The sequence below is a fragment of the Leishmania mexicana genome, chromosome 20 (assembly GCF_000234665.1).
Source record: "Leishmania mexicana MHOM/GT/2001/U1103 complete genome, chromosome 20".
Classification (NCBI taxonomy): domain Eukaryota; phylum Euglenozoa; class Kinetoplastea; order Trypanosomatida; family Trypanosomatidae; genus Leishmania; species Leishmania mexicana.
In genome coordinates this window covers 107261-130496 of record NC_018324.1, presented here as the reverse complement: position 1 = coordinate 130496, position 23236 = coordinate 107261, and the positions used below count along the sequence as shown (strand labels likewise).

General features: G+C 57.8%; 8 protein-coding genes across 8 annotated transcripts; all 8 read left to right on the top strand.

Annotated features, from left to right (window-relative positions):
* Positions 1 to 1034: 1034 nt before the first annotated feature.
* On the top strand, positions 1035 to 2357 carry LMXM_36_0470 (dihydrouridine synthase domain protein-like protein; the record flags this gene model as incomplete). The annotated part of the gene is made up of 1 exon (XM_003874340.1): positions 1035 to 2357. One exon carries the CDS (start codon positions 1035 to 1037, stop codon positions 2355 to 2357), a length of 1323 nt encoding a protein of 440 aa, XP_003874389.1.
* Positions 2358 to 3192: 835 nt separating this feature from the next.
* On the top strand, positions 3193 to 5046 carry LMXM_36_0460 (vacuolar protein sorting-associated protein,putative; the record flags this gene model as incomplete). The annotated part of the gene is made up of 1 exon (XM_003874339.1): positions 3193 to 5046. The coding sequence occupies one exon, from the start codon at positions 3193 to 3195 to the stop codon at positions 5044 to 5046; it is 1854 nt and encodes a 617-aa protein (XP_003874388.1).
* Positions 5047 to 6823: 1777 nt separating this feature from the next.
* On the top strand, positions 6824 to 8407 carry LMXM_36_0450 (conserved hypothetical protein; the record flags this gene model as incomplete). The annotated part of the gene is made up of 1 exon (XM_003874338.1): positions 6824 to 8407. One exon carries the CDS (start codon positions 6824 to 6826, stop codon positions 8405 to 8407), a length of 1584 nt encoding a protein of 527 aa, XP_003874387.1.
* A 2209-nt stretch (positions 8408 to 10616) lies between these two features.
* LMXM_36_0440 (conserved hypothetical protein) lies at positions 10617 to 12065 on the top strand (the record flags this gene model as incomplete). Its single annotated transcript, XM_003874337.1, has 1 exon — positions 10617 to 12065. One exon carries the CDS (start codon positions 10617 to 10619, stop codon positions 12063 to 12065), a length of 1449 nt encoding a protein of 482 aa, XP_003874386.1.
* A 2124-nt stretch (positions 12066 to 14189) lies between these two features.
* LMXM_36_0430 (conserved hypothetical protein) lies at positions 14190 to 14729 on the top strand (the record flags this gene model as incomplete). The annotated part of the gene is made up of 1 exon (XM_003874336.1): positions 14190 to 14729. The coding sequence occupies one exon, from the start codon at positions 14190 to 14192 to the stop codon at positions 14727 to 14729; it is 540 nt and encodes a 179-aa protein (XP_003874385.1).
* Positions 14730 to 16834: 2105 nt separating this feature from the next.
* LMXM_36_0420 (amino acid permease-like protein) lies at positions 16835 to 18319 on the top strand (the record flags this gene model as incomplete). The annotated part of the gene is made up of 1 exon (XM_003874335.1): positions 16835 to 18319. The coding sequence occupies one exon, from the start codon at positions 16835 to 16837 to the stop codon at positions 18317 to 18319; it is 1485 nt and encodes a 494-aa protein (XP_003874384.1).
* A 1150-nt stretch (positions 18320 to 19469) lies between these two features.
* LMXM_36_0410 (conserved hypothetical protein) lies at positions 19470 to 20066 on the top strand (the record flags this gene model as incomplete). Its single annotated transcript, XM_003874334.1, has 1 exon — positions 19470 to 20066. The coding sequence occupies one exon, from the start codon at positions 19470 to 19472 to the stop codon at positions 20064 to 20066; it is 597 nt and encodes a 198-aa protein (XP_003874383.1).
* Positions 20067 to 21582: 1516 nt separating this feature from the next.
* LMXM_36_0400 (conserved hypothetical protein) lies at positions 21583 to 22923 on the top strand (the record flags this gene model as incomplete). Its single annotated transcript, XM_003874333.1, has 1 exon — positions 21583 to 22923. The coding sequence occupies one exon, from the start codon at positions 21583 to 21585 to the stop codon at positions 22921 to 22923; it is 1341 nt and encodes a 446-aa protein (XP_003874382.1).
* Between the last annotated feature and the right edge of the window lie 313 nt (positions 22924 to 23236).

The window sequence follows — 23236 nt, the reverse complement described above, 5'->3', positions numbered from 1 at the left end:
TCCCGCTCATACCGCTCCGTTTCTTTGGCACCAAATCCGCATCTTTGTTTTCTTTCCCGTAGTCTTTCCTTTTTTCTTTTGTACACCTTTTAGGGGGGACGCACAGATTTATGTTTCTCGTTATTCCTCCGTTAGCAATGATTCATGTCTCTCTCTGCCTGCCTGTCTGTCTGTCTGTGTGTGCTTGCGTGTGTGTGTGTGTGTGCGTGCGATTGTCGCTGTCGCGGTGTTTACGCTCCTAGGCCTCTTGAAAGGGCCTGCGATACCCGACTGTCCACACCGTTCTCAGCAGCAGCCGCACTCACCCTTCCCCCCGTTCTCGTCCACCACCTCAAAAAAGAAAAGAATAAGGAAAATAGAAAGTTAGTGCCTTATCTCGACGTCTGTCTGTGCTCTTCGCTGTTTTTTTTGTTCTTTCGTCCGTCTTTTCAAACTGTAGGTATGCAAAAACACCCAGAGGCGCACAACAGACCACGCACACAAACACACGCGCATTACGCGCTTCTTTGGCAGGGTGGTCTGCACAAGCTCCTCCGCTGCAGAGCTCAACACACATCCGTCGTGGCTAATGTTCTTGCGACGGGTTTGTGTCAACGGAGTGTTTACTTTTTTCCTTTTTAGGCAGGAGGCTTGTGCAATCTGCGGTGCCGCTCGCCATCCTCTCTTGGTGTCGAGGTCCCAGCAGCATGCTTCTTTGCTTCTGGTGGTCGAATTGAAAGACTGTTGCACCCATCGCCTTCTGCTGATGTCGAATCTAACCTTTCTGTCTCCCTCTTTGCTGGTGCGTTTTTTTTTCGTTATTTGCCTCTCTTCCTTTGCACGGCGCGCCTCTTGTGGCCCCACCCTGTTGCCTGTACTGGTCCCTTCACCGATGTACTGCGCATCTGCCTCTCTTACTAACACACACACCCACGCATAAAATACGTATCACATGTGCATCCATCCTGACGCGCAGAGGTTTGCTGGAGGGCCGGGTGGGCTATTTGTCGAACGGAATTCCTACTAACCGCGTCCCTCTCACACTCGCTTCAGCAATGAAGGTGGAGGAGTCAATGCTCTACCAAAAGACGATATTGGCGCCGATGGTGCGCGTGTGCAGCCCTGGCTTTCGCGCCCTATGCGGCGCGCACGGTGCCGATATCGTCTTCACTGAGGAGGTGGTGGCCGCCAAGCTTGCGATGTGCCAGCGCGAGGTGGTGCACTACCCCACAGTAGACACGCCGATGGCTGAATACGTGTCCTACGACCCCTTCAAAAACACCTACAAGCGTACTGTTGTGCTGAGTACGCCTGTGCTTCCCGGCATCACCGACGGCGGACGCAAGGCAGAGCGCATCGCTGCCCCTCGCATTGTGCTGCAGCTTGGCGTCGCAGACCCAGTCCGTGGTGCGGCTGCGGCGCTTGTGTGCAGCAATGACATAGACGGCATCGACATCAACATGGGATGCCCTAAAAAGTTCAGTGTGCACAACGGCTTCGGCGCCGCACTGATGAAGCGGCCGGAGGTCGGCGGGGCAATTGTGCGGGCCGTGCATGACGCGGTGAACAGCGACTCGAATGTAGATGCACGGGGTGGTAAGCGCATCGCCGTGAGCCTCAAGACACGTCTTAAGGACACTGCTGAAGCCACTGTGGGGATGCTGCGAGCGATGCTGACGGCGGCGCAGCACACGCCGGCGAACCCTGCCCTGCACGCCATCACCATTCACGCCCGCACGCCGGAACAACGGTCTGAGCAGGCTCCGCTGTACGACCGTGCGGCAGAGGTGGTACGCATCTGCAGGGCCAACGCCGCCTTCGAAGGCATCTGCTTGGTTCTGAACGGCTCCGTCTTGTCGCGTCAAGACGGGGAGGCAAAGTGCGCGCTGTACGGCTTCGACGCAGCCATGATTGCTCGCGCCGCCCTGGAGGACGCGCGTTGCTTTCACCGTATATGCAGCGAGCTTCCGGACTCCTCCGTTGCTCACGACGGCGAGGCGCAGTCGAGGGAGGACGCTGAGGAGTACGCGATGGCCATAATGAAAGAGCTCTTTTTCTACTCGGTGCGCTACCGCACCCTCTTCAACAACTTTAAGTACCACCTCACGCGCGCGTTTCCGGTGGTGAAGGCCCTAAAGCCGTTCATGGAGGAGGTGCAGCATGAGCTGCGCAGCTACACCGACTGCTACGAGTTCTTCCGCTTGACTGTAGAAGAGACGGCGCTGGCAGACTCGTGTGCGCACACGATGGAGCTGCTCGCGAAGAAGCCGGCGTCTACGCCAAAGCGCGCAGCGGCGACCGCGGCGGCGAGTGAGGAGGATGGCGAGCAAGCGCACAAGCGTGCCCGTGTTGAGACGACAACGAAAGCATCCAGTTAAAGCGGCGCTATAGTCATCCCTTTCCTCCCACTGTGTGCGTGTGTGTGTGTGTGCTCGTGTGTCAGAGTGCTTGTACAATACCATATCATTCTTTTCTACATCCCTTCGACACACGTGTGCGTGTATTCGTGTCGACATCACCGTAACAGAGCGGCACGAATATGGTAAGCCGACACGGAAGCATGCCACACGCTCGTCAACCGAGCTGTGCGCTGTGGTTGCCGCTCGGCACTTGACGCGCCGTACGCGATGTTTGACATTTCGTGATGCGCAGCTCATGAGAGAGCATGCCTTCTTTCTCTGTCACGAGCGTCTGCAGCAGCAGCGGTCAAGCCTACCCGTCCCCCTCCCTTCTCCGTGATATGTGTTTTCTCTCCGTGAGCACACACCGCTGCCACTGCACACCACCACTTTATCACCTCTCCACCCCTTACCCTGGACCGGCACCTTTCAGCCGTGGTGCACATGCAGCCTGCCCGAAAAGGTAGGGATAGAGAGGGTTCGCGCTTTGGCGAGTAGCTTTCATCTGGAGATCGGACCGTTGCTCAACGTTTTGGCCTTGGCTGCGATAGAACTGCAGCACGCCGTCATCTATGCCATTTCCCGTCTTCGATTTGCCTGCCCATCCTTTTCCCCCGTTTTTTTTCGTTGTTCCTCTTGAGCTACGCTGCCGTGTCGGTTGTGGTGAGGCTGGGACACTTGGCTTCACATCAGCTGTTTCTCCCCACCCCTTCTCTTTTGCATTTTCACCCCTTTGTGCGCGGTGCTCACCGGCCGTGCGGGGGCGCTGTAAGCGTTCTTCATTTCTCCGCTCCTCGTGCGACACGGCAACAAAATGACTTCCGTATCCTCCTCGAAGGTAAACCGCGGGCGCCGCAACTGCCTGGAGCAGGCGTGGAACTACTTGAACACAGCTTTTAGCGCCACGGCGGGTCTCAAGGTGCTCCTGTGCGATGATGCGACTCGTGAAATCTTCTCTGTTGCCTATTCTCAGCACCAGCTGCTGCAGCATAACGTAGTGCTGGTTGATATGCTGGCGAACCAGGAGCGCTATCCCATGAAACACTTCTCCTGTGTGATTGTGTGCCGCCCCTCGGCAGCATCGCTGGCAGCTGTGTATCAGGAGCTGGCGGAGGGCAACTTCGCTTCCTATGACATCTACTTTACCTACATGCTAGACTCCACGCTGGTGCAGTCTTTGGCGAACGCAGATGTGCTTAATCTAGTGTCGCACGTTGGGGAGCTGTACATCGACTCCATTCCCGTGACGGAGTGGGTGTGTCTGATGCAGCTGAAGCCCTCGCTGCTGTCCAAAGGCCCAAGCCCGTTCATGAACCCCATCACGTACAGTCAGTGGGACCCCAAGTCGCTCGAGCGCATGTCGGAGGGCATCATCAGCATGCTGCTGTCGACGAATCGCCGGGCCGTCATTCGGTACCGCGAGGGCAGCAAGGTTTCCGAGAAGCTCGCGGTTGAGGTGGCTGCTCGCATGAAGAATGTTCACGCCACATTCCCTGACCTCAAGGCCACCGAGAGTGTGCTGGTGATCTTGGACCGCAAGGATGACCCCATCACCCCACTGTTGATGCCCTGGACCTACGAGGCAATGATTCATGAGCTGATCGGCTTCCAGCGCGGCAACGAAGTCGTCATTGACGACCCAGATGCGAAGCCGGAGGATCGCGTGCACGTCGTCACGCCGCAGACGGACGGCTTTTTTGGACAGCATCGCTACGACGATTGGGGCCAGGTCTGCGTGGCGGTGAGTGAAATGGTGAAGGCGTACAAGGAGATGAACAAGTTTGACCGCAACACCGTTTCCTTGGATGAAATCAAAAATTTCATGAACCGCTTCCCTGAGGCGCGCAAGCAGTCGGTGCAGGTGACCCGACATTGCGCTATCACGAGTGAGCTGGTCGCCGAGATCAACGGCCGCAACCTTACGAGGCTCTCGGTACTCGAGCAAGACATCATCTCCAACAACAACGTCACGGAGCACAGCCGCCTCGTGCTGGAGGTGGTACAGGATCCCAAGACGGACGTCGACGATGCGCTGCGCATTGTGATGCTGTACCATCTGCACTACGAGAGGGTGACCGGGAATATCATCATGCAGCTGAAGCAGGAGCTCATGCATCGTCAATGCCCGCAGGAGAAGGTCCAGCTGATCGACCGCCTTATCGAGTATGCTGGACAGGACCAGCGGTGCCATGAGATATTCCGATCTTCAACGGGGCACATGCTCAAGACGGTTGCGAAGGCTGTTGGTCAGTTTGGCAAGGACGTGCAGAATGTGCTCACGCAGCACGTACCACTCGTCAGGAAGATCATTAACCGTGTCTACAACGGTACACTATCGGTGGAGAAGTATCCGGTGCAGGTGGTGCCGGGGTGCCCTATTCCCGCTGGCCAGGCGCCGTTTGTGCGCGCCAAAGACATTATCGTTGTGTACATTGGCGGCTACACTTTTTCGGAGGCGATGCTACTGGCACAGATCAACGAAGGCAACGTGGACAACAACCAGGAGACGCTGCTGAACTTCAGCAAGCAGGTGTCGCGTAAGCTGGGCACCGACGGCGTCACGGGGCCATCGACGGAGCCGTACACCGCCAAGATTGAGGCGCACGTCTCCCTCATCACGACATCGATGCTGAACAGCAAGGATTTTATACACTCACTGCCCTCCTAGAGGAAATCGAGGATTCGCCTGGGAGGAGGTGGGGGCCAGTAGGTGTGTGTGGGGGGGGCACGACGGGCCCTTAGGTCGATGGGGTCCATTGAGACTTGAACGTTTTTGTGCTGTGTAGACGGTGAAGGAGGTAAGGCATCTGTAGCTATGGCTTGCATTCTCGTTGCTTTGACGAGATATGTAGTTACGGCTGATGTCCCAAGTGTGTGTGTGGCCGTGGTGTATCGCTGTGTATCCCGATCGTTCAGGTGCACCAGTGTGTATCGGCGCACCTGAGCAATGAAAAGACGGTGGCGCTGGTTGATCTGCCGTTGTCACTTTGCGTTCTGCAGCGTGCACTCGTTCCTCGTTTTCACCTTTGGCCCTCCCAACCCTCTCCTCACCTCCTCACACGCATAGGGGGGTATGTGAGGTGTTGCGCTGAGATCATCTCTGCGGCACCTGGTCTCTACGTACGTGAGCATGCCTCTCTGTTCTGTGCATTCCCTTCCCCTGCGTTGCTGGTGTTTGTTCAAACCTACTACCGTCTCTTGATGTGAGTTGCTCTCTGGTAGCGAGTGGAAAGTACGCTATTCACGGAACATGACGGTGCATATAGTGGCACGGCAGACCGTCACATCAGGTGCGCTGTGCTTCGCGTGCACCTCAAGGCGCCATTTGAAGGAACGCTTCTTTGCACGCCAAACGTTATCGGACAAGAGAGGCAATCGATGCGTGGCAACACCAGTGGGCACCGTGTGAAGCGTTGCTGCAACCGCTTTTCTTTTTATGAGCCCCCCGTTTCACCACCGGGCTCTAGCCATGCCGTCCTTTTGACCACTTTCTTCCCTTCCTCCTCTGTCCTCATCCGCTCTGGACTCTGCAACACATTCGCGTGCGTGGTACTCTGTGTATGCATGCGTGTGTATCATCGGGGGTTGGAACGGTTTGAAATCCGTCCGTGCACAAAATGCCCTGCATGTGTCCCACGCTCTACGGTACTGATGCCAGCAAAGCGGCAACTTCGCAGCGGGGTCGCGTTTTGCCTGTGTGCGTCTCTCTCAAAGACGTCATCTGCCAGCTTTCGCACACACGCACACACGCGCATATACATCACGCCTACATTCACGCACAGAAACAGGCGGTAGCACGAGAAGGGAGACAACACAACGTTCCCACCCAACCCCTCTCCCTTTTGTTGGACTGCGCATCACGCAGGCTCATTCCCTTACTGCTCTCTGTTCTCCGCCTCATCTTGTTTCTGTTTTCGGGCCACCTCCGTGTACATGTACGGTAAACTCTTGTATCTTTAGAACTTTCCCTTGTGCCATCCCCTCACCCCTACCTCCTCCCTTCTCTCCATCACACCCCTCCCTCCCTCTCTCCTTCTCTATGCTTTCTGCTGTGTGTATGTGTGTATGCCTATATTACGGACTCACACAGGACGTACACCCACACACACACACATATATATATAGACATACGCGAGCAGCAGCAGACCCTTTTGCACATCGAGGCGTTTGGTAGTGTTTTCTCTCTCTCGTGTGAGTGTGTGTGTGTGTGCGTGTGCGTTGGTGCGCCAGCGCGACGGCTTCTCTGTATCTGGCTTCCTCTCTCCACCTAGTTCCTGTGCCCGCCCCGCAACGGAATCCGCCCGTCGTGTCGTTTCCGGCATCTCTGCTGCCTCCTACCCCCGAACGAGCACACGTGCTTTCTTTTCTCCCGTGTGCTTTCACTTTGATCGGGTGACGACGACATCGAAAGTGCGGCCGCGCTATCGAAAGCGCAAGGACGATTGATGATTCCCGGAGGTGCGGGCAGCGGCGTGGAGCCTGCGTACCCGAGAAGTGGACTGACACATCCGTACATGGACTCCGTGCCCACTAGCAGCGTACCCGGAATGTTCTCTTCGTATACTGGTAGGTCGACATTTAGCGCAGGCATCGGAGAGGGCGATATTGCCGGCGGCGGCGGAGGTACGCGAGTTGCTTCGGCAGAAAGCTCTCCTTCAGAGAATGAGGCTTTCACCAAGGAGGATCGGATGCTGCTTCGGCTGCTCTACCACCAGCAGCAAGCCATCCAGGTTCAGCTGAACACCATGACGGAGTGGATGCAGCAGGTGAACTATCGCATCGCATCCCTCGAGCGGCTCTCCCGCCACACGCGCCCGGTCACGGCTTTCGGGGCAACCTCTAACCTTACCGCGAGCGCGGCACCGCCACCATCCCGTAGCACCTCCGCGGCGGAGGGCTACGGCACCGTGGCAGGCCAACTTCAAGGCGCGCAGCTCTACTCGTCATCCCCGGCGCTTAGCGCGAGAGACGCACCTCGGCCGCAGGCAGGCTCTGCACCGGCGAGCGTCTACAGCGGACAAGGCCTTCACCAGCATGCTACCTCGAGTGCGCCGCCCTTGTCGAGCGTTTTGGAGAGTTCCCGTGCCTGTACCCCGCCATCTGAGCAGACGAGGCACCAGACTGGCGGGGCGGGCGGTGGCAGTGCTGTACCGAGCACGACCCGCTCCTTCGAGTCCGCCATGGCGCAGCCCTGGGACCCGCACAACACTTCTCTGCAATCTGCTAGTGGTGCGGGGGTTCACAGCCGCACCTCCTCGCACACGAGCGCGCTGGGCCGTCGTGCGAACCCTCTTTTGAGCTCGTCCGCCACCATGAGCAAGCTGCCCACGTCGACCTCGCGGCCGAACTGGGGTGACCCTAAGCAACTCTCACGGCTGGACGCATCTGTACCAAGCGGCACGGCGCAAACATCATTATCGAGCGGCCTAACCTCACTCGACACACAACAGCCGCCGCCATCGCAGCAGCAGCAGCAGAGTCGCCAGCCGCCCGTCGTTAGCCCACCTACCGCGGCAGCGGTCCCGTACGGATCGTCTCCTCTGTACATGCCAGCCGACGCCGTCGTTCCGCCGTACCGTCGGATGCCGCCGGAGCCGACGACACGTCAATCCCATAGTCGAGCTGCAGCCGCGGTCCCAGTATCCACCGCCACGGCCAGTCGCGCACCTCCTGCCTCCAGTGGCACCGTGGACGCATCACTCGCAGCGTCTGGCCGGGAGGGAACGTTGCCACCTGCGCAGAGCAGCAGTATGGCGTCGAGTAGCAACCACGGCGACGCACGAGGGCGCGCCGCCACCGGGACTACAGCTGTGGAGGGGTCGCGGGAGGTGAGGGCCACCCACAGCGGCACAGGCGTTAGCCATGGAGACCCGCGCGCGGCCCCCGATCCCGCAGGTGGGGCTGGTCGAGCTGCTCGCCCGCATGATGGGGGGACGCGTTTGCCCTCCGCGTCGAACGACGACTCGCTCAGCGATGGCTATGGCAGCTATGAGTCTCGCATGTACATGAAGAATTTGGGGCTGTTGTGAATCTTGGGTCGCGGGGAAGGGGCGTGATGCATCTCAGTGAGGCGCTGTTCCATCATCCTGCGCGGGTTTTTCCTGTATCCTTTTTGCCACCATTTGATGCCAATGGACGAAATCACCGGCGAGATACTTTTCCCTTTCGCGTGTTGCCGTTTTTTTTACTTTTCCTTTTCCCCTGTTTGCTTGCTTTGCGTGCATCCGTCATTGGGGTGATGGCCACCATGACGATGCCGTGTACCACTACAAGGATGAGTCTGTTTGGATGTCTGACGATGTGCGGGACCATTTGTGTTTGTGCGCTCCTTTGGCGGTGGAGATGAAGCATGGGCTGCGTCGTTCATGGTGGATGCCGACCCCCCGTTCGTTCTCTCTTCGTTTCCCTTTTTCTATACGATCTCCTTTTCTTTCCTCTGTGCACCATGACGGCAGAGCGCTGCGGCTCCGTCTCGTGTTCTTGAGCACGTTGACTCTGCAGTCGTGCACAGGGGAGGCGCGAAGGGAGTGCCACGCTCGCGAAGGCACCGAAGGAAGGGATGCGGGGGCTTTCAAGGGGAGCTCACCAGTGTTTGCGCTTTTTCTTTCCGCTCTTCTTCAATTCTTTTTTTGCCTCCCTTCTCGTTACTTTCTTTAGATCAAATCGTGCAGGACTCTGACCTGGGTAGCCGCTAGGGGACGCAGTCTGGGGTGGTGGAAGGCGGAGGGCTGATCACAGTGACGATTTTATCTTCCTTTCGTTGGTTACAAGCAAGGTGAAGACCCGTTGGAGTGTGTCACGTGTATACGCCACGGCTCCCTACTTGGCCCCTCTGGTAACCTCTGTGTTGCCATACGCTCACTTCACGAAGGCCGATCCTCCTCGCAAGTGCTCGCTGGTGGATGACTGACGGGCATTGCCCCTGCCCCCTTTTCTTCTTCCTCCCTGTTCCCTCCGTCTCTACCCTTTCTGGTGTTTGGCTCAGTACTGTCATGCTTCATTTTCGTCTTTGTTTGTTCTTCACGCACACGCATATCATTACTAGAGGAGCTTCCCCCACCATTTATCCGCCGCAGCTGCGTGTTTTTGTTTCCTCCCTCTTCTCAGCATTGCTCATTGGCATTGCCACCACTACTGCGAGCTACACACGGCCCTCTCACCCTTTTCTTCGGCTGCCGTTTGATAGGTACATCTCCTCCGCGGCACTCGCAGCGTCACACGTGCCTGTTTGCATGTGTGCGTCCATGTGTGTAATGTACTAGATTCCTCCAGCAAGCATTCAGGAGCAACACCGAGCGAAACAAAATATAAGACGAGAGACAAGCATCCTTCGTTGTGACAGTTGACGTGTCGTCTACGCGTGAAGCAACAGCAGCGGCGGTGAGGCGGTACACGTTGCGCTGCTATCATTTATAGCACCGCGCGCACATCATTTTTTGTGAGGCAGGGGTGTGGTATGTGTGTGAGTGGGTGGGGACGTGCGTGTGTCGACTTGAGTGGTAGGACAGTGTGTGTGGGTTTGCCGATCCTGTCGTGAGGAAGGGAGCATGCGTGGGGCAAGGCCCTTCCTCTCTCGCTCACTCGTGTACATCTCCATTCCCACGTTGGTCCTCTATCACTCCATATTTCCCTCTGTTGTTTTTCGATCTTATCTTACTCATGCCCTGTACCCCCCCTCCCATCCCCTCCCTTCCCCACGCATACACACATAGTACGTAAGGCAGTTCTTTGGGGATCCTTCTTGGTTACTTTTCGCGACATGCGCTGCGCTTCACCTCCACACACTTGCCGCACTACCTCTCCTTTTCTTTCGCTCCTTTCGCACATGCTTCTGCGCCTCCTCCCACGCGACAGCGGTCATTGAAGGGTGCATCATTGTGGACCCCTATCCAAGCGGCCTCGTACGCATACACAACTATCGCCTTCCCTCACCGTCGTCAACACGCACGAAAGACAGAGAGACGGGCTAGCACAGCATCCTCGCATCGTTTTCCCTCCGCAGCGCTACGTGTCTCAGTCTCCAGAGCTGCACCGCAAGACGCAGACGACTTCCTCCCGGCAGGGCAGAACTTTTCTTTGTTCCTCCCTCTCCTCTCCTTCGCTGGCCTTTTGCCTCTACCCGTGACAAAATCTGCGCGCTGACGTGCTTGGATCTTGTTGTGCTGCATTCGAGGCTGGTGCCCGTTCACCAGGACACTGCGGCAGCGCCACCCAGAGACCCCGCACCGCTTTGTGGGGATGCGTCGTCGTCTCGCCTGCTGGCCCATTGCCGCGCTTGCGGTAGCCCGCGCTATCACCACGAACTCGTTTGTTTCTTCTATAGAGCAGGTACAGCAGCAGCTGCAGACGGCACAAGACCGACGGGTGGAACTGCTACGGTACGGGCGGCAGCTCTACGAGGTGGAGGTGCTAGATGACCTGAAGACCGCCTACACGCCCGCCGTGGCGAGCAAAGTATGCTACGTTGCCTCACAGCTACGTATCGACGCGACCAAAGGTCAGCCCTACTCGGCCGTGTTGGAGGCCGCTATGACCGCTGAGGGCGAACAGACCATGGACGTCGCGTCACTCGCCCGTATTGTCCACAGCTGTCTTGTCCTGCGCAGCGAACACCTCCACGAGGTACTCTTCACGTTCATTCCGTTTCTGCGCGAGAAGGCGGGGGCAATGGATGCCGTGACGACGGCGGTGCTCATCAATGCCTACGGTCGATCCGGGGTACAGCACCCCGGGCTGTACAAGGCCTTGTGCGACAACGGTGCCACGGTGCTCAAGGATCCTCGTGTGCCGCTGGCGCACATCGCGAATGTGGCATATGCCGTGTCTCGTGTCAAGTTCCTCCACCCCGCTCTCATGCTGACTCTGCGGGACCACGCTCTCCGCAAGGTGACGGAAGCGTCACCGATCATCAGCCTGACAGTCCTGGAGGCGTTTACGGAGCTGCGCCAGATTGACGAGGACCTCTTCAGCGCCTACGAGCAGCGCCTTCTGGGGCAGCTGAATGAACTCCACGCCCCTCTCATGGCTTCTCTGGTCTCGTGCGTAGTGCGTGCGGGGCGTGGCAAGGCGGAGGTCATGGAGAGCCTTGGCGCCAGGACAGTTGCCATCGCCGACACCTTCGACGCCGCATCGATCGCGAAGGTCACCAACGCCTACTACGAGGCGGATGTCGCCTCCGAGGACGTGCTTGGCGCCTTGGCAGAGCGGGCCTGCAAGGTGGCCGCGGACTTTCGCGCGGATGAGATTGCGACCGTGTTGAACGCGCTGAGCGCCTTTGACCTATTCGACGCAGAACTCTTTCCACTGCTCGCGTCCCGCTTCGTGGCACTGCACAGACAGGGCGGGTATGTGGACGTGGCGGACGCTGCCGTCATTCTCAGCAGCTTCGCTGCCGTGCAGGAGCGCAATGACGAGCTCATCTACGTCTGCACGCAGCTATTCGCGGCGTACCCGGGGGTAGCAATGGATCCTGCTGTGCGGGTGAACGCTCTGTGGGCATGTGCGTCGCTGAACGTGCACAATGAGGCCCAAACCAAGATGCTGGAGGAGGTGCGCGCGACGCCGTCGCTCGTGAAGTGGGAATCTAAGGCAGACATGCTTCCAAAGGCCAAGGCGACGCTGGAGGAGCGTACGCAGTTTTTGGCGAAGGTGTACGGTATTACCATTTCTTCCTCAGGCGCTCGTTAGGAAGGGAGTGCGGGAGTGAGGTGGGGGGAGGGTAAGGGGCGAAGCCGTGCTCTGCGGAGCACCCTCTGTGCTGTGGGGTGGCTGGTTGTGACGGTACGCTTTTGGACGCTGTTTTGATTTCCTGCCGCTTGTGTTGCGGCCACAGCCAGGGCCGCTGCTGCCTCTCTGTCTCGATCTCTTCACCGTGTAAGGTGTTTTTGCGCACATGCACCACCTCGCCGGGGTCGCCAGGTGTTTCTTGCGCTGCCGGGGAGAGTACTCCTGCGAGCACAGAAATTCTTGCGATCACAGGTCCACTCCCGTCTTGTTGTTCTCCCCCCTCTCTCTAGAATGAGGTGCGAGTCAGTGACACGGTACGATTTGTTTGCGTGTGTGTGTGTTGACGTGGGTGTATGTGTGTGCACGGATGTGAACATGGTCGCCAGTGTGCATCCTATGTGAGGCATAGGAGAGGCAAGAAAAACATGGAGTCCCGAACCATGGAGTCGAGACACGAGACAGCATGCACGCCCTGCCACCCGTCCTCACGCATACGTGCACATGCTCGCCAGAGCAGTGTAACATGTCTTCATCGCCCACCTTGCCAACCAGTGGCGCTTAGGCCATCACCTGCGCTGCCGCGGTTGTCGTCGTCTCTTGCATTTTTTTCAAACAATGATGGCGAGGCGTTCGTCTTGACGCCCTCCCCCCGAACCCGCTGCTGACCCGAGCGATGCTCGCACCCATGCACGCGCAGACATACACACACACACACACACACACGTGCACAAAAGCGCTCGCGAGAATACAGAGAATGCTGCGCCGAAGTGTACTCAAACGAATGGAGGAGTGGCAGAGAGCGTGGCACGTTGGAGAAGCGCTTGCGCGGAGGGGAGCCGTGAGGCAGGGGGCCAGTTCTTTCGGAGGTAGTAGGGATGGGGAGGTGGACAGGAGAAGCTGTAGAAGACACCACAGCCTACTCTTCTCTCTCTGTTCTTCATTTACATGAATTCTTCACACACACACACACAAATCGCACCGAGTGAACTGCGTCTCTTTGCGGCGCTGCGCATGCCGGTGTGTGGGCTTGTGCCTGGGCACCCCTCCAACCTTCTCGTGTGCACCTTAGGGAGTCCTGTGTAGGTATCGGAGAGAGAGGCGTCACAGAGGGATGGCGGTAGAGGGTTTGCAGCGTCGTCTTCTCCACACATGCAGATATGTGTGTGGGCGTGTTTTGCGCGTGCGTGTGCGTATCAGCGCGAAACGCTTCCCTTTTCTTCTCTCTGCTGGTGGTCCTGCTTCTCTGCTGATGTGCGCGTACGTGCCTGGGTTTCTCCGAATTTGCCCCTCTTTTACTCGCCACTCCGGTGCTTGTTGATGCCGTTGTGGATGTTGCTCCTTGAGGGGCATCCCTTGTCGGCACCCTGCTCGCGTACCGCGCGCGCCGCAGCGCAAGCGACGGAAGCGAACGCGGAAACGCGCGCGCACACACAGACATTGGAAAAGCGCATTTTATCTTTCCTTAAATCCCCTTTCGGTTTTGCAGGAAGGGGGTGTTGGCCGCATCACGAAATAATGCAATGGTGTACGCACACACACACAAAGAGACAATTTCGCCTCCATTTTTCTGGGCACTCGCTGAGTGACATGCGCCATCATTACCATTGACTCCTCCTGCTCCTCTGACGTGGAGTAGCACGCTTAGGTTGTTGAGTCAGCGGCGGCACCGTCGCACGTCAAGATGCGTGTGTCGTCTGCTCGCCATTTTCGTTCAAGAGAGAAAACAGAAAAGCATACCCAAAGGCATGACCTGTGATGGTGGTGGAGCTGCCTGCTGTGTGCGCGCGTGAGTGTGTTGTCTGCTCTGGCGTGTTCAGAAGTTGCTCAAGTAGTGACCATCATGTGCCTTGTCTCTCTCGCGCAGCACCTGCATGAGAGTTTGTGCTTTGCCGGGTACCTACTACTGTCTCTGTCTCTCCCCCTCCCGTTAAATGCACTCTGTTCCGCTTTCGACACCCCTTACTCCATGTATGTCGAGCTTGCTTTCGAGTTACAGTTTTTTCCTTGGCGTTGGCTTGCTCTCTGCGCGCTTGTGTGGGGTGCTGCCTGCCCTCCTCCTCAAGATACACGCCGTGGAGGATACTCATGTATCGCCAGAGCATTGCAGGGCTGGCGCTCGCGGCTGCGCTGGCAGAGATCCAGCCTGCCCTGACACCGCGCCAGGAAGAGGAGATATGGCGCGTTTTCGACGCGGCAATGCAGGCCGCGGTTGCGGACGCGCCTCTAATGTCGCACATCTCCGTGCAAACCCCACCACCTAGCTCCGTTGGCGGAGGCGGCTACGCCGCGGTGACTTCGACCGCCTCAGAGTTGTACGTTCCTGCCGGTGCTGAAGACGGCGGCGGAATGGATGTTGAGGAGCGGGCAGTCGGAAAGCCCACTGCAGCGTCGCAGGACGGTGAGACACCGTTTGAGGACAGCCACATCGCCTTTCCTGTGTACCGCTTGATGGATGACGAGTGGACGCTGCTGCTGAAAGACCCGACGGTAGTGGTACGGAACGAGCTTGGCGTGTCCGAGAAGATCCAACTGGACTACCTTCGAGTGCGCCTCAAGGACGTTGGTGCCCAACCGGGTGCCACGCAGGCGAAGCAAGTTCATACAGTGCGGGAGCGCCGGGTGTGAACCCTTCGCTGCTGTGCGTCGTGTTGGAGTGCCAAAGCGTATAGTGAATATCTGACTTGGTGGTACGGGTGGTGAAGAGACTGTATGTGCTACGCTGCTACGCATTCCTTGTGTGCTTGGGGTGGGGTGGGAGGGCGCGTCATAGCAAGTAGTCGAAGGCGCATGCATCTTCCTCTCGGCCCGTCGCTGCTGCTGCTGGTGCTGCTGCTGTCAGAGCTGGTGCGTGCTTCGTCGTTTTGTAGTTGATGGTGCGGGGAGCTACTACGTTACGCCACACCTTACGTCACCACTACCTGTGACGCATGGAAGACACGCATATATATATATACTTTTAGTGTCTGTCGTCAGATCCTTGTCTGCGTGTACCGTGACCGCCCACCACCAAAAGGCAAGGAATGCCCAAAAGAAACGTAATCGACACAGCGGGTGGCGCATGCGGACGCTGGCGTCGTGTGCGTGCGCTTGTCTAAGTCTGTTGGGGGCGAGGGGGTGTGGAGCAGAAGAGAAATCTCTGCAGGGCGGAGCACTTGTGGGGCGAACGGAAAGAAGCTGCTCCTGGGAAAAAGTCAGCTCGTTTTTCGTATAGGGCGGCGTCCCAGCTATTGGGCGTCACCTGCTCTCAATGTGGGTCTGTTGCTCTTCTCTCGCCGACAAAACCGAACATGCGCATTCGTGGACTAAGATCACTGTGCACGCCGCTCGTGCTGAAACTCCTGCGCCCCTGTTCCGTCACGCTTCTCTCGGCTGCGAATATGGCCCAGTCCTGCCAGACGTCTGCACCCTTCTTTCCCTTTTCCTTTCCTAATGTGATGCTTTTCTCGGAACGCGACAGAGGCACGCATTGAAGCGGTGCAGTTTTGCGGCACCTCCCTTCCCACCTCCTCTCTTGTCATCTGCTGTGCACACACCCGCTCACTTAACAGTATTGCCCACCCCACACGCACACGAGTTTCGGCTTTTTTTCAACGTCAGCATCGCAAGCACCGCCAGCGCAAGCGGCGCACGAGGAGCTGCCTCCCTCCGCCTCTCGCAGACCCTTTCCTCTCTTCCCAGCTTCCAGCGCTACTTGACCGTCATTTATCATCATTCACGTAATCGGCTTGCTGCGCGTGCTCTCTACATATACAGACTTCTATACATACTTACTTTTCCCTATGGTTGGAGGGGAGAACACCGGGAGAACAAGAATACGAAAACAAAGCTACACCACGGTGCACAGGTGACATAGAAAGGAAGTGACCCACACACACACACACACACACACACACACGAGGAGCGTACCTAGACCACCCGAAGAGGGAGCGGCGGACAAGAAGAGGGGGCTATAGGGACTCTCTAGCGCACGCCACTTCTCTCCTGCACATTTGCTCTCTTCTTCTTCCTCACTGCACCTCCCTGCCTTCACCGCTTCACACGCACACCACAAACACGTAGACGCACGCACCTTTTTGCACGTTGAGACACAACGAGTGGCACGGCACTTGCACCCTTGCTGCGTTCCTCGCGTGCAGGCAACTCTGTGGGCTCCTTCATTGCGTGTTTGAGCCTTTCCCCTACGCCTCCTTTCTTATCCCCTCCCCGCCATTTCCCCGCGGCAAGCCGGTTTTGGGCTTTCACTTCCCTCTCGCTCTGTCAGCCCCACCTCTCGCGCTTGTTTTGGTTGCTCTCATTTCTGCTCCTCGCCTCTGTTGTTGTCGTTGCTCCCTTTTTTGTTCTCTCCCATTTTCATTATATCTTTGCACCCCGCTCGCTCTCCCATCACCGTGGTCGCACGCTTCGCCTTCACCTTAATTTCGAGTGTTGGGGACGGTCTTGGCTTCGACACGGGCACAGGTCGGTGGCGTTCCAGTGTTGAGTGTCTGCCTCGTTTGTGTCGCTGTGGTCTGTTTTTGTTGGCTCGAGGTTTATGCGCGGCTCTACTTCTCCCTATTTTCTCCTTTAATTTTCTTCTTTCACGGTTTTCCTGTTCAGCCGTGGCAGTGTGTGCTGCGCTGGTCTTTGTAGATGCATGTCTGGTCTCTCTCTCCTTTTCCCCTATTTTTTCCGATCTCGCCAGCGTCACTTTGTGAGCACCTCTTTATACGCCGCGCTCCCGCTCTTTTCATATGCGCACCCACCGGCACACAACCGCTTGCGCAGGGATGATGAGTGGAGGTGACGCGAACCTCAGTGAACTGAGCCCCATGCTACCGCATGGAACTTGGTTACGCATGTCGTACTCGCACGCCGCCTTGGACACCGAGTCGAACCGCTCCATCGGCAGCAACATGCGGCGGGCAAACAGTGTTCCCGTGCTCACGCGGCGCGACCGACACCACCTGACTCTGTCGCCGATGTTATTCGATCGCTACTACATGGCCGAAGGCGGCGGTTTGATTTCGAGCGCGTTTAATCTTTCATCTGCCACATGTGGCGCTGGCGTGCTCGCGTTGCCGTATGCGATGCAGCACTGCGGAACTGTCACAGGGACCCTCACTCTCATTTTCGTCTGCAACCTTACCATCTACAGCGTGTTCCTCCTGACGAAGGTTAGCGCCTTGACGAAGCTGATGACATATGAGGAGCTCGCAATCGATCTTGTCGGCCCCATCACAGAGAAAGTGACGGCCACGATCATCGTTGTCTTCTGCTGGGGTGTGGCTGTCATGTACATTGTGATGATGGGTGACTTTATCGTGCCGCTCTTCGAAGCCGTTGGTCTGTCCCACAAGGTCCATCGCCGCACCGCCATGGTGCTCTTCTGGGCTCTCGTTATGTTTCCTTTGTCGCTGGCTCGAGGGATCCAGACGTTGCGCTACGCCTCCATCATCGGCACCGTATCCACCCTCCTCCTCGCCGGTGCACTTGTGGATCGCTTTGTGCAGGAGAGAAGAGAGGACGCAAACCGCTCGAGGCTCGACCCCGGGAGACATACTCTCCCGGGTGCGCCGCTGGCTCGCTGGGACTCAGGGATGATCGGCGCTCTCACCACGTTTGTGTTCAGCTACTGCTGCCAGCCGGTGGCACCAAGGATCTACGAGGAAATGAAAGACCGCTCAGTGAAGCGGATGAGCGTGTGCACGGTGTATTCCATGACAGCAGTCACCCTCATTTACATCATCACCGGCGTCTTTGGTGCCATGAGTTTCGGCGACTCGGTGAAGCCAAACATACTGGTGAACTTTTCGAGCCACCTCGATTCTCCCCCAGCGCGACTTGCGTACTTTGGCATTGTCGTCTCCCTCACGATGGCGTTTCCCATGACTATCTTCCCGACGCGCGACTCGGTGGTCATGGCGATGGGCTACCATGCTGAGGCGAACCCCGCGCCGGTATGGTTGTCCAGAACCATCGCGGGCCTCCTCGCCCTGCTGGCACTGCTCATCGGTATTGCTTTGCCGAACATCCGCGTTCTTTTCGACGTCCTCGGCGGCGTGTGCGGTGGGTCCCTCTCCTTCTTGCTCCCCGCTCTCTTCGCGCTGCGCTCTGGCTACTGGACGACGGCGGAGGTGGGGTGGCGACACATGGCGTCGACATGGCTGACGCTCGTATTTGGCGTCGTGGTGTGCGGCTTGGGCACGTACAATTCCGTGAAATCAAATTTCTTTTAAGTGAGCCAGGGCACGTTTCCGTCATGGGCCAAGAGTGGACGCGAGTGAGGGAGGTGTTTGGTGGGTGCCTCTCGGTGTCATTACAACTCCTCTCTCTATAGGTGTATCTTGTGTGATGGCACTCCCGCCTCCCTGCCCTTCTCTCTCTGCCGCCGTTGCTGGCCTCTGTCGGCCTCACTCTCACTTCTATGGTTAGCCCCGCTACCTCGCCGGCACCTCGCGTGCACCATCACCGATGCGTGCCTGTGTTCTCTCCCCTCTACCGGCCGTGTGTGTCTCTCGGTGGTGACGACGCCCTCTCCCTAGAGTGCCGTGCTGTTTTTAGATCGGAAGCGACTTAACCCCCACCGCGCACACACCTTTAGATGTGCGCCGGCGGATAATGTGTGCAGGGAGAGCAGAAGCGATGGCGCGCCAACGTGTTAGGGATCGTGAAGAGCGCAGACAAAGGAGGGTGGGGAGGACAAGCGGGCTGTGGCGGAGGAAAGGGATGAAGCAAGAGACGAAAGGCTCCGGCCCCTGTTCTGCGCGATCATCTATAAGGACGCGGGAGGCGAAAACTGAGGCACAATCAACGAGGAATACACACACACACACACACGACGGACACGGCGAATAGCGAGGGAGGCATATAGGGGGAGGAAAAAGAGACCTTTGGCGGCGATACCAGCCACCAATGTGTCCGCGTAGCTTGCGATAGGACTGTACGTGTGGCGGACTTCGTCGCATGCCTCATCTTTGATAGCGAGAAAGACGCGGCTTGTGCTCATGAGAAGACATGTAGGAGGACTCTCTTGATCGGCTGGAGTCCAACTGCTGCTTCCCGCGCGCACACGCATCTGTTGGTACACCTGTTTGCATATCTGGCAACCATTCTCTCTTCCTCCTCTTTGACCCCATGATGCATGCGTGTCTCTGCCTTGGAAGCACGCATTCACACACGTGCATTTGCGGACGCTTTTCCACAGAGTCTTCTCTTTACACGCAGACTTCATCGACCAACACAGGCCGTGGCACCAGGAAAAGAGGTGTGCCACTCGCACACAGATCGCACGTCACACGTGACACCAGTGCGGCTTTACTTGCACAGGTGCTGTCGTACTCATTTTTGCGATCACCAGAGAGAGAGACCTGCAGACGGCGTCCAACCATGTACAGTGACGGTGAGCGCAAGACTGTATCGGAGCTTCAGCGGGAGGCCGAGGCGACGCGCAAGGAGATTATCGAGGAGGCGCAGCGGCTGGAGCGGATTAAGAAGGCCACCGCCAAGACACAGTTCTCCATCGACCAGCTCTTTCGCTTCTTTGCGCGTGAGGTGGAGACAGAGAAGGAGAAGAAGATGCTGGTCGACCTCCTCGTCTCGAATCCGCCAGACCTGCACATCGAGTATGTGCCGGTGCTGCCGGTCGGCATCGCCATCGCAAATGGCCGCATGACCAACGCGTGTCGCATCTACGCCACGGACAACGCCTTCCTGGACGACTCGGTCTTCATATTTCTCGTCCACACACTGCGCTTCTCGCCTCAGGCTTGCAAAATCGACTTCCTCGACATTAGTGGGACGCGTGTGACGGAGCGTGGCATGTGCTTTGTGCTGGAGATGATGATTGAGCGCAACACCCCGTTCACCCTAGTAGCGAAGCGCCTGTCGATCCCGTCGCCAGAGGCAGAGGCAGTGCGTGGCCGCTACGCGTCCCTCATGAGCGCGTTGCGGGACAAGAAGTGCTGCCACTTTATTCAGGAGTGAATTGAAGCGCGCGACGTGGGTGCGCGCTTGTGTGGCGCAGCGAGACAGCTAAGCGTTGATGCGGTGTGGACGTGCGGATGCTGGTGTCTTGGTTTGCGTGTGTTGATGTCTTGCCTCTGCTTTCTCTTTTGCCTCTCTTCTCCTCTTGCTTTAGCCGTTGGCTGCCAGAGAGAGCCACAATGAATGGAGATGCTTCCTGAGTGCGTCCCTCTATCTGCGCCGCGCGGCTTCACGAGCGTTTTGTTGTTCATCTGTGCAACTTTCCTCCTGCTCTGCACAAGTGTGTGACATACGCAAACCAAGATGTTCACTGTGCTCGTTCTGTCACACATGAGCTCACTCTACCCCGTCCCTATCAAAGGCCCCAACACCTGCTGCGAAGCAGCGCTGGACACGCGCGTTACAGCCATGTGCCGACCTAGTCATCTGAGAGCACGGCCCCAGCCCACAAACTCTACCCATCACGGCCGCCTCGCACGTTGCCTCACAGCCGCTCCTCCAATCACGCTGGTCGCCACCCCTGGCATATTCATCTGGGTGACACTCAGGTTGCCCATCACCAGTGGGAAGTGTGAGGGCCGGGGGGGGTGAGACACGCTGACTCTTTGCCCATCACGTGGATGGCACAGACGTCTACTCATTGTTGCGAGTCACTCTGACGCCACATCATCCAGGACATGACTGCTGACATCCCTAGCGATACATCGTTCTGAGCTCCCTTAGGTCGTAGGTGCTTGGCCTTGTCACCACCAGGAGGTGGTGCGGCATATGGAGGGGATAGGGGCGGGGGAGCTCTGCCTGGCTTCTTCTCACTGAGTGGGGGGGGTGCACTGGACACCGATTCCACGCTGATGTGTTCCCTCTCATGAGCGGCCGTGCACATCATCCGGACGATGAACGCACATCCTCTCTATGATGACGAGGGAGCGCAGGGGAAAAGGCTTACAGATAATCGAGCACCCAAAGGAAAGGAGGGCCAAGGAGGGAAAACAATGAATTTATAAGAAAAAGAATGCCGGCTAACCTGCACGAGAGGTAGACGATATCTTCTCGCACCGAGTCTCGCCACCTGTGCATCGTAGAAGCATGACAAAAGGGCAGACGCACACACACACACTCACACACAGGCACAGGCGATCTGATTTTGGCGGCATGCACACATTTTTCCTTTCTCATGCGATGTCCCAACCTTCTGCATTCCGGTACCGTGCCTTCGTCATTGCGTGAAGACCTGCACACACGCACGCACATACCCTCAACTAGGCACCTTCACGCACACCCTGGGGAGAGTCCTCAGCGTTTTCCTCGGCGTTTATTATTCCTTGTTTCTCGCTCTCGCTCCGTTACCCGTCCGCCTTTTCTGGGTGGTTGCAGGACTTCGCCGTCTGTCGCCTTTAGTGTCGTCTCTCCGCCCCCCTTTCGCTTTTTTCTTTGTTTTCTTCTCGGTCGCGGCGTGCGTACGCATCTCCGTATTTGGTCGTGCGCACGGCACCTGAGAAGGGCGCGCTTCAACGAAATGGCGACTGTGCTGAACCGCAGGTTTGACGTGCTCTGCCACAGCGGCACGTGCTCGCCCTACCTGATCGACGTCTTGTCGCTTCTCGTGGCACACGCCAACGATACAGAGCTGTTCAAGACAGAGCTGCGTAAAAGTGATGGTGGCGAGCTCGGCGCTGCCGCTACCGGTGCAGGCAGTGCCTATGTGACATCTTCCACTGACCCTGCGAGTCGCACCGACCGGGCGGTCGGTGAGGCACGCGAGCGGCAGGCGGCAGACCGGCGTACCCAACTCATGTACAAACAAGTGGAGGACCCCGAGGCCCTCGACGACGCGCTGCGCGCGTCGCACGAGACCGTTCTCATCGCCGCTGAGCGTAGTCTGCAGACGTACACGGAGGATTTGAAGCACATCAACGACATTGCCATGGCCACCTCCGCCAAGCAGCTGCGGGCGATGCGGGTGGAAACGCAGCAGCAGATGGAGGCGTTTCGCGACTGCGTCTGCGGAAGTGTCGTGGCGCAGACGAAGGAGGAATTGGAGGTAATACGCAGCGAGCTGGTCGCATCGGTTAGAGCTGATGTGAGCGACATGGTGAGCGAGCTGCATCAGGTGAGCTTGAGCACCCAACAGCAGCTCCAGCAGTTAACGTCTTCCTACACAGACTTTGTGGCTCAGGCTCACGACGCACTTACCATAGCCCCACTCGCGGATGCCCACGAGGCCGTGAAGACGGTAGAGTACATGCAGGAGCAGCTGAAGTGCATAGAGGCAGCGGCGGCCACCCGGTCAGACGTGGAGGCGCTGGGGAAGCGGCTGAAGGACTTGGAGAGCGTCATGACGACTCTGAGGTCGGTTCCAAGGACACCTGATATCGGCACGGCCGCAGCGTCTCGCGATGGCTTCTCCATGAATGTGCCCCTTCCTCCGGCGTTGTCGCAGCAAAAACCGGTGCTTTCCAATCGGAGGGCCTCTAACCGCAGCCAAACGCCGAAGTCCACGTCACCACCGCTGTTGCACCTGCACGTGTCGCGATCAGGCAGTGTGAAGGGTGAAACGTCATCGCCACCACCGGCGTCGCCGACACCGCCAGCGCAGAGAACACTCGCGGAGCGTCTCGGCGTCACGGTGGAGGCTGCCGAGGATGGAGTGGTGCTCGCTGAAGTATTGCCCGGATCGGCGGCCGCTGCGCATCGACTCGGCGTAGGCCACGTCATCTCTCACGTGGGCCGCACGGCCGTGACGACCCCTGCTGTGTTTGAGGAAGCCCTCCGTGCGATTGAGGGGCAGGCCGTGAGGATCACCGCCTACGACCCCTTCAACGGTCGCGTTCGCGTACTGACAGCGCAGCCTTTTTGACGGTTGGCGTGGGTGTGGGTGGGGCACCCACCGAGTCGTACACCCGATAGAATGTGCGCGTGTGTGACTGTCTACGTGGAGGAAGAGAGACAGTGTTTGCGTGTGTGTGTGTTCGTCCACCTCGGTTGGCTGCAGCTACCGTGCCCGTTTGCGCGAGTCTGGGCACTCGACTTTTTTTTCCTGTTCCGTCTGGACATCACAGGTAAGGCGAACAGACGCCGTGATGCGGCTCTCCTCAACGAAGGTGGCACGCAGATGTGAGACAGCGGCTCTCTTTTCGCAGCCGGCGCTTTTCTTTGCTGGAAACGTTCCT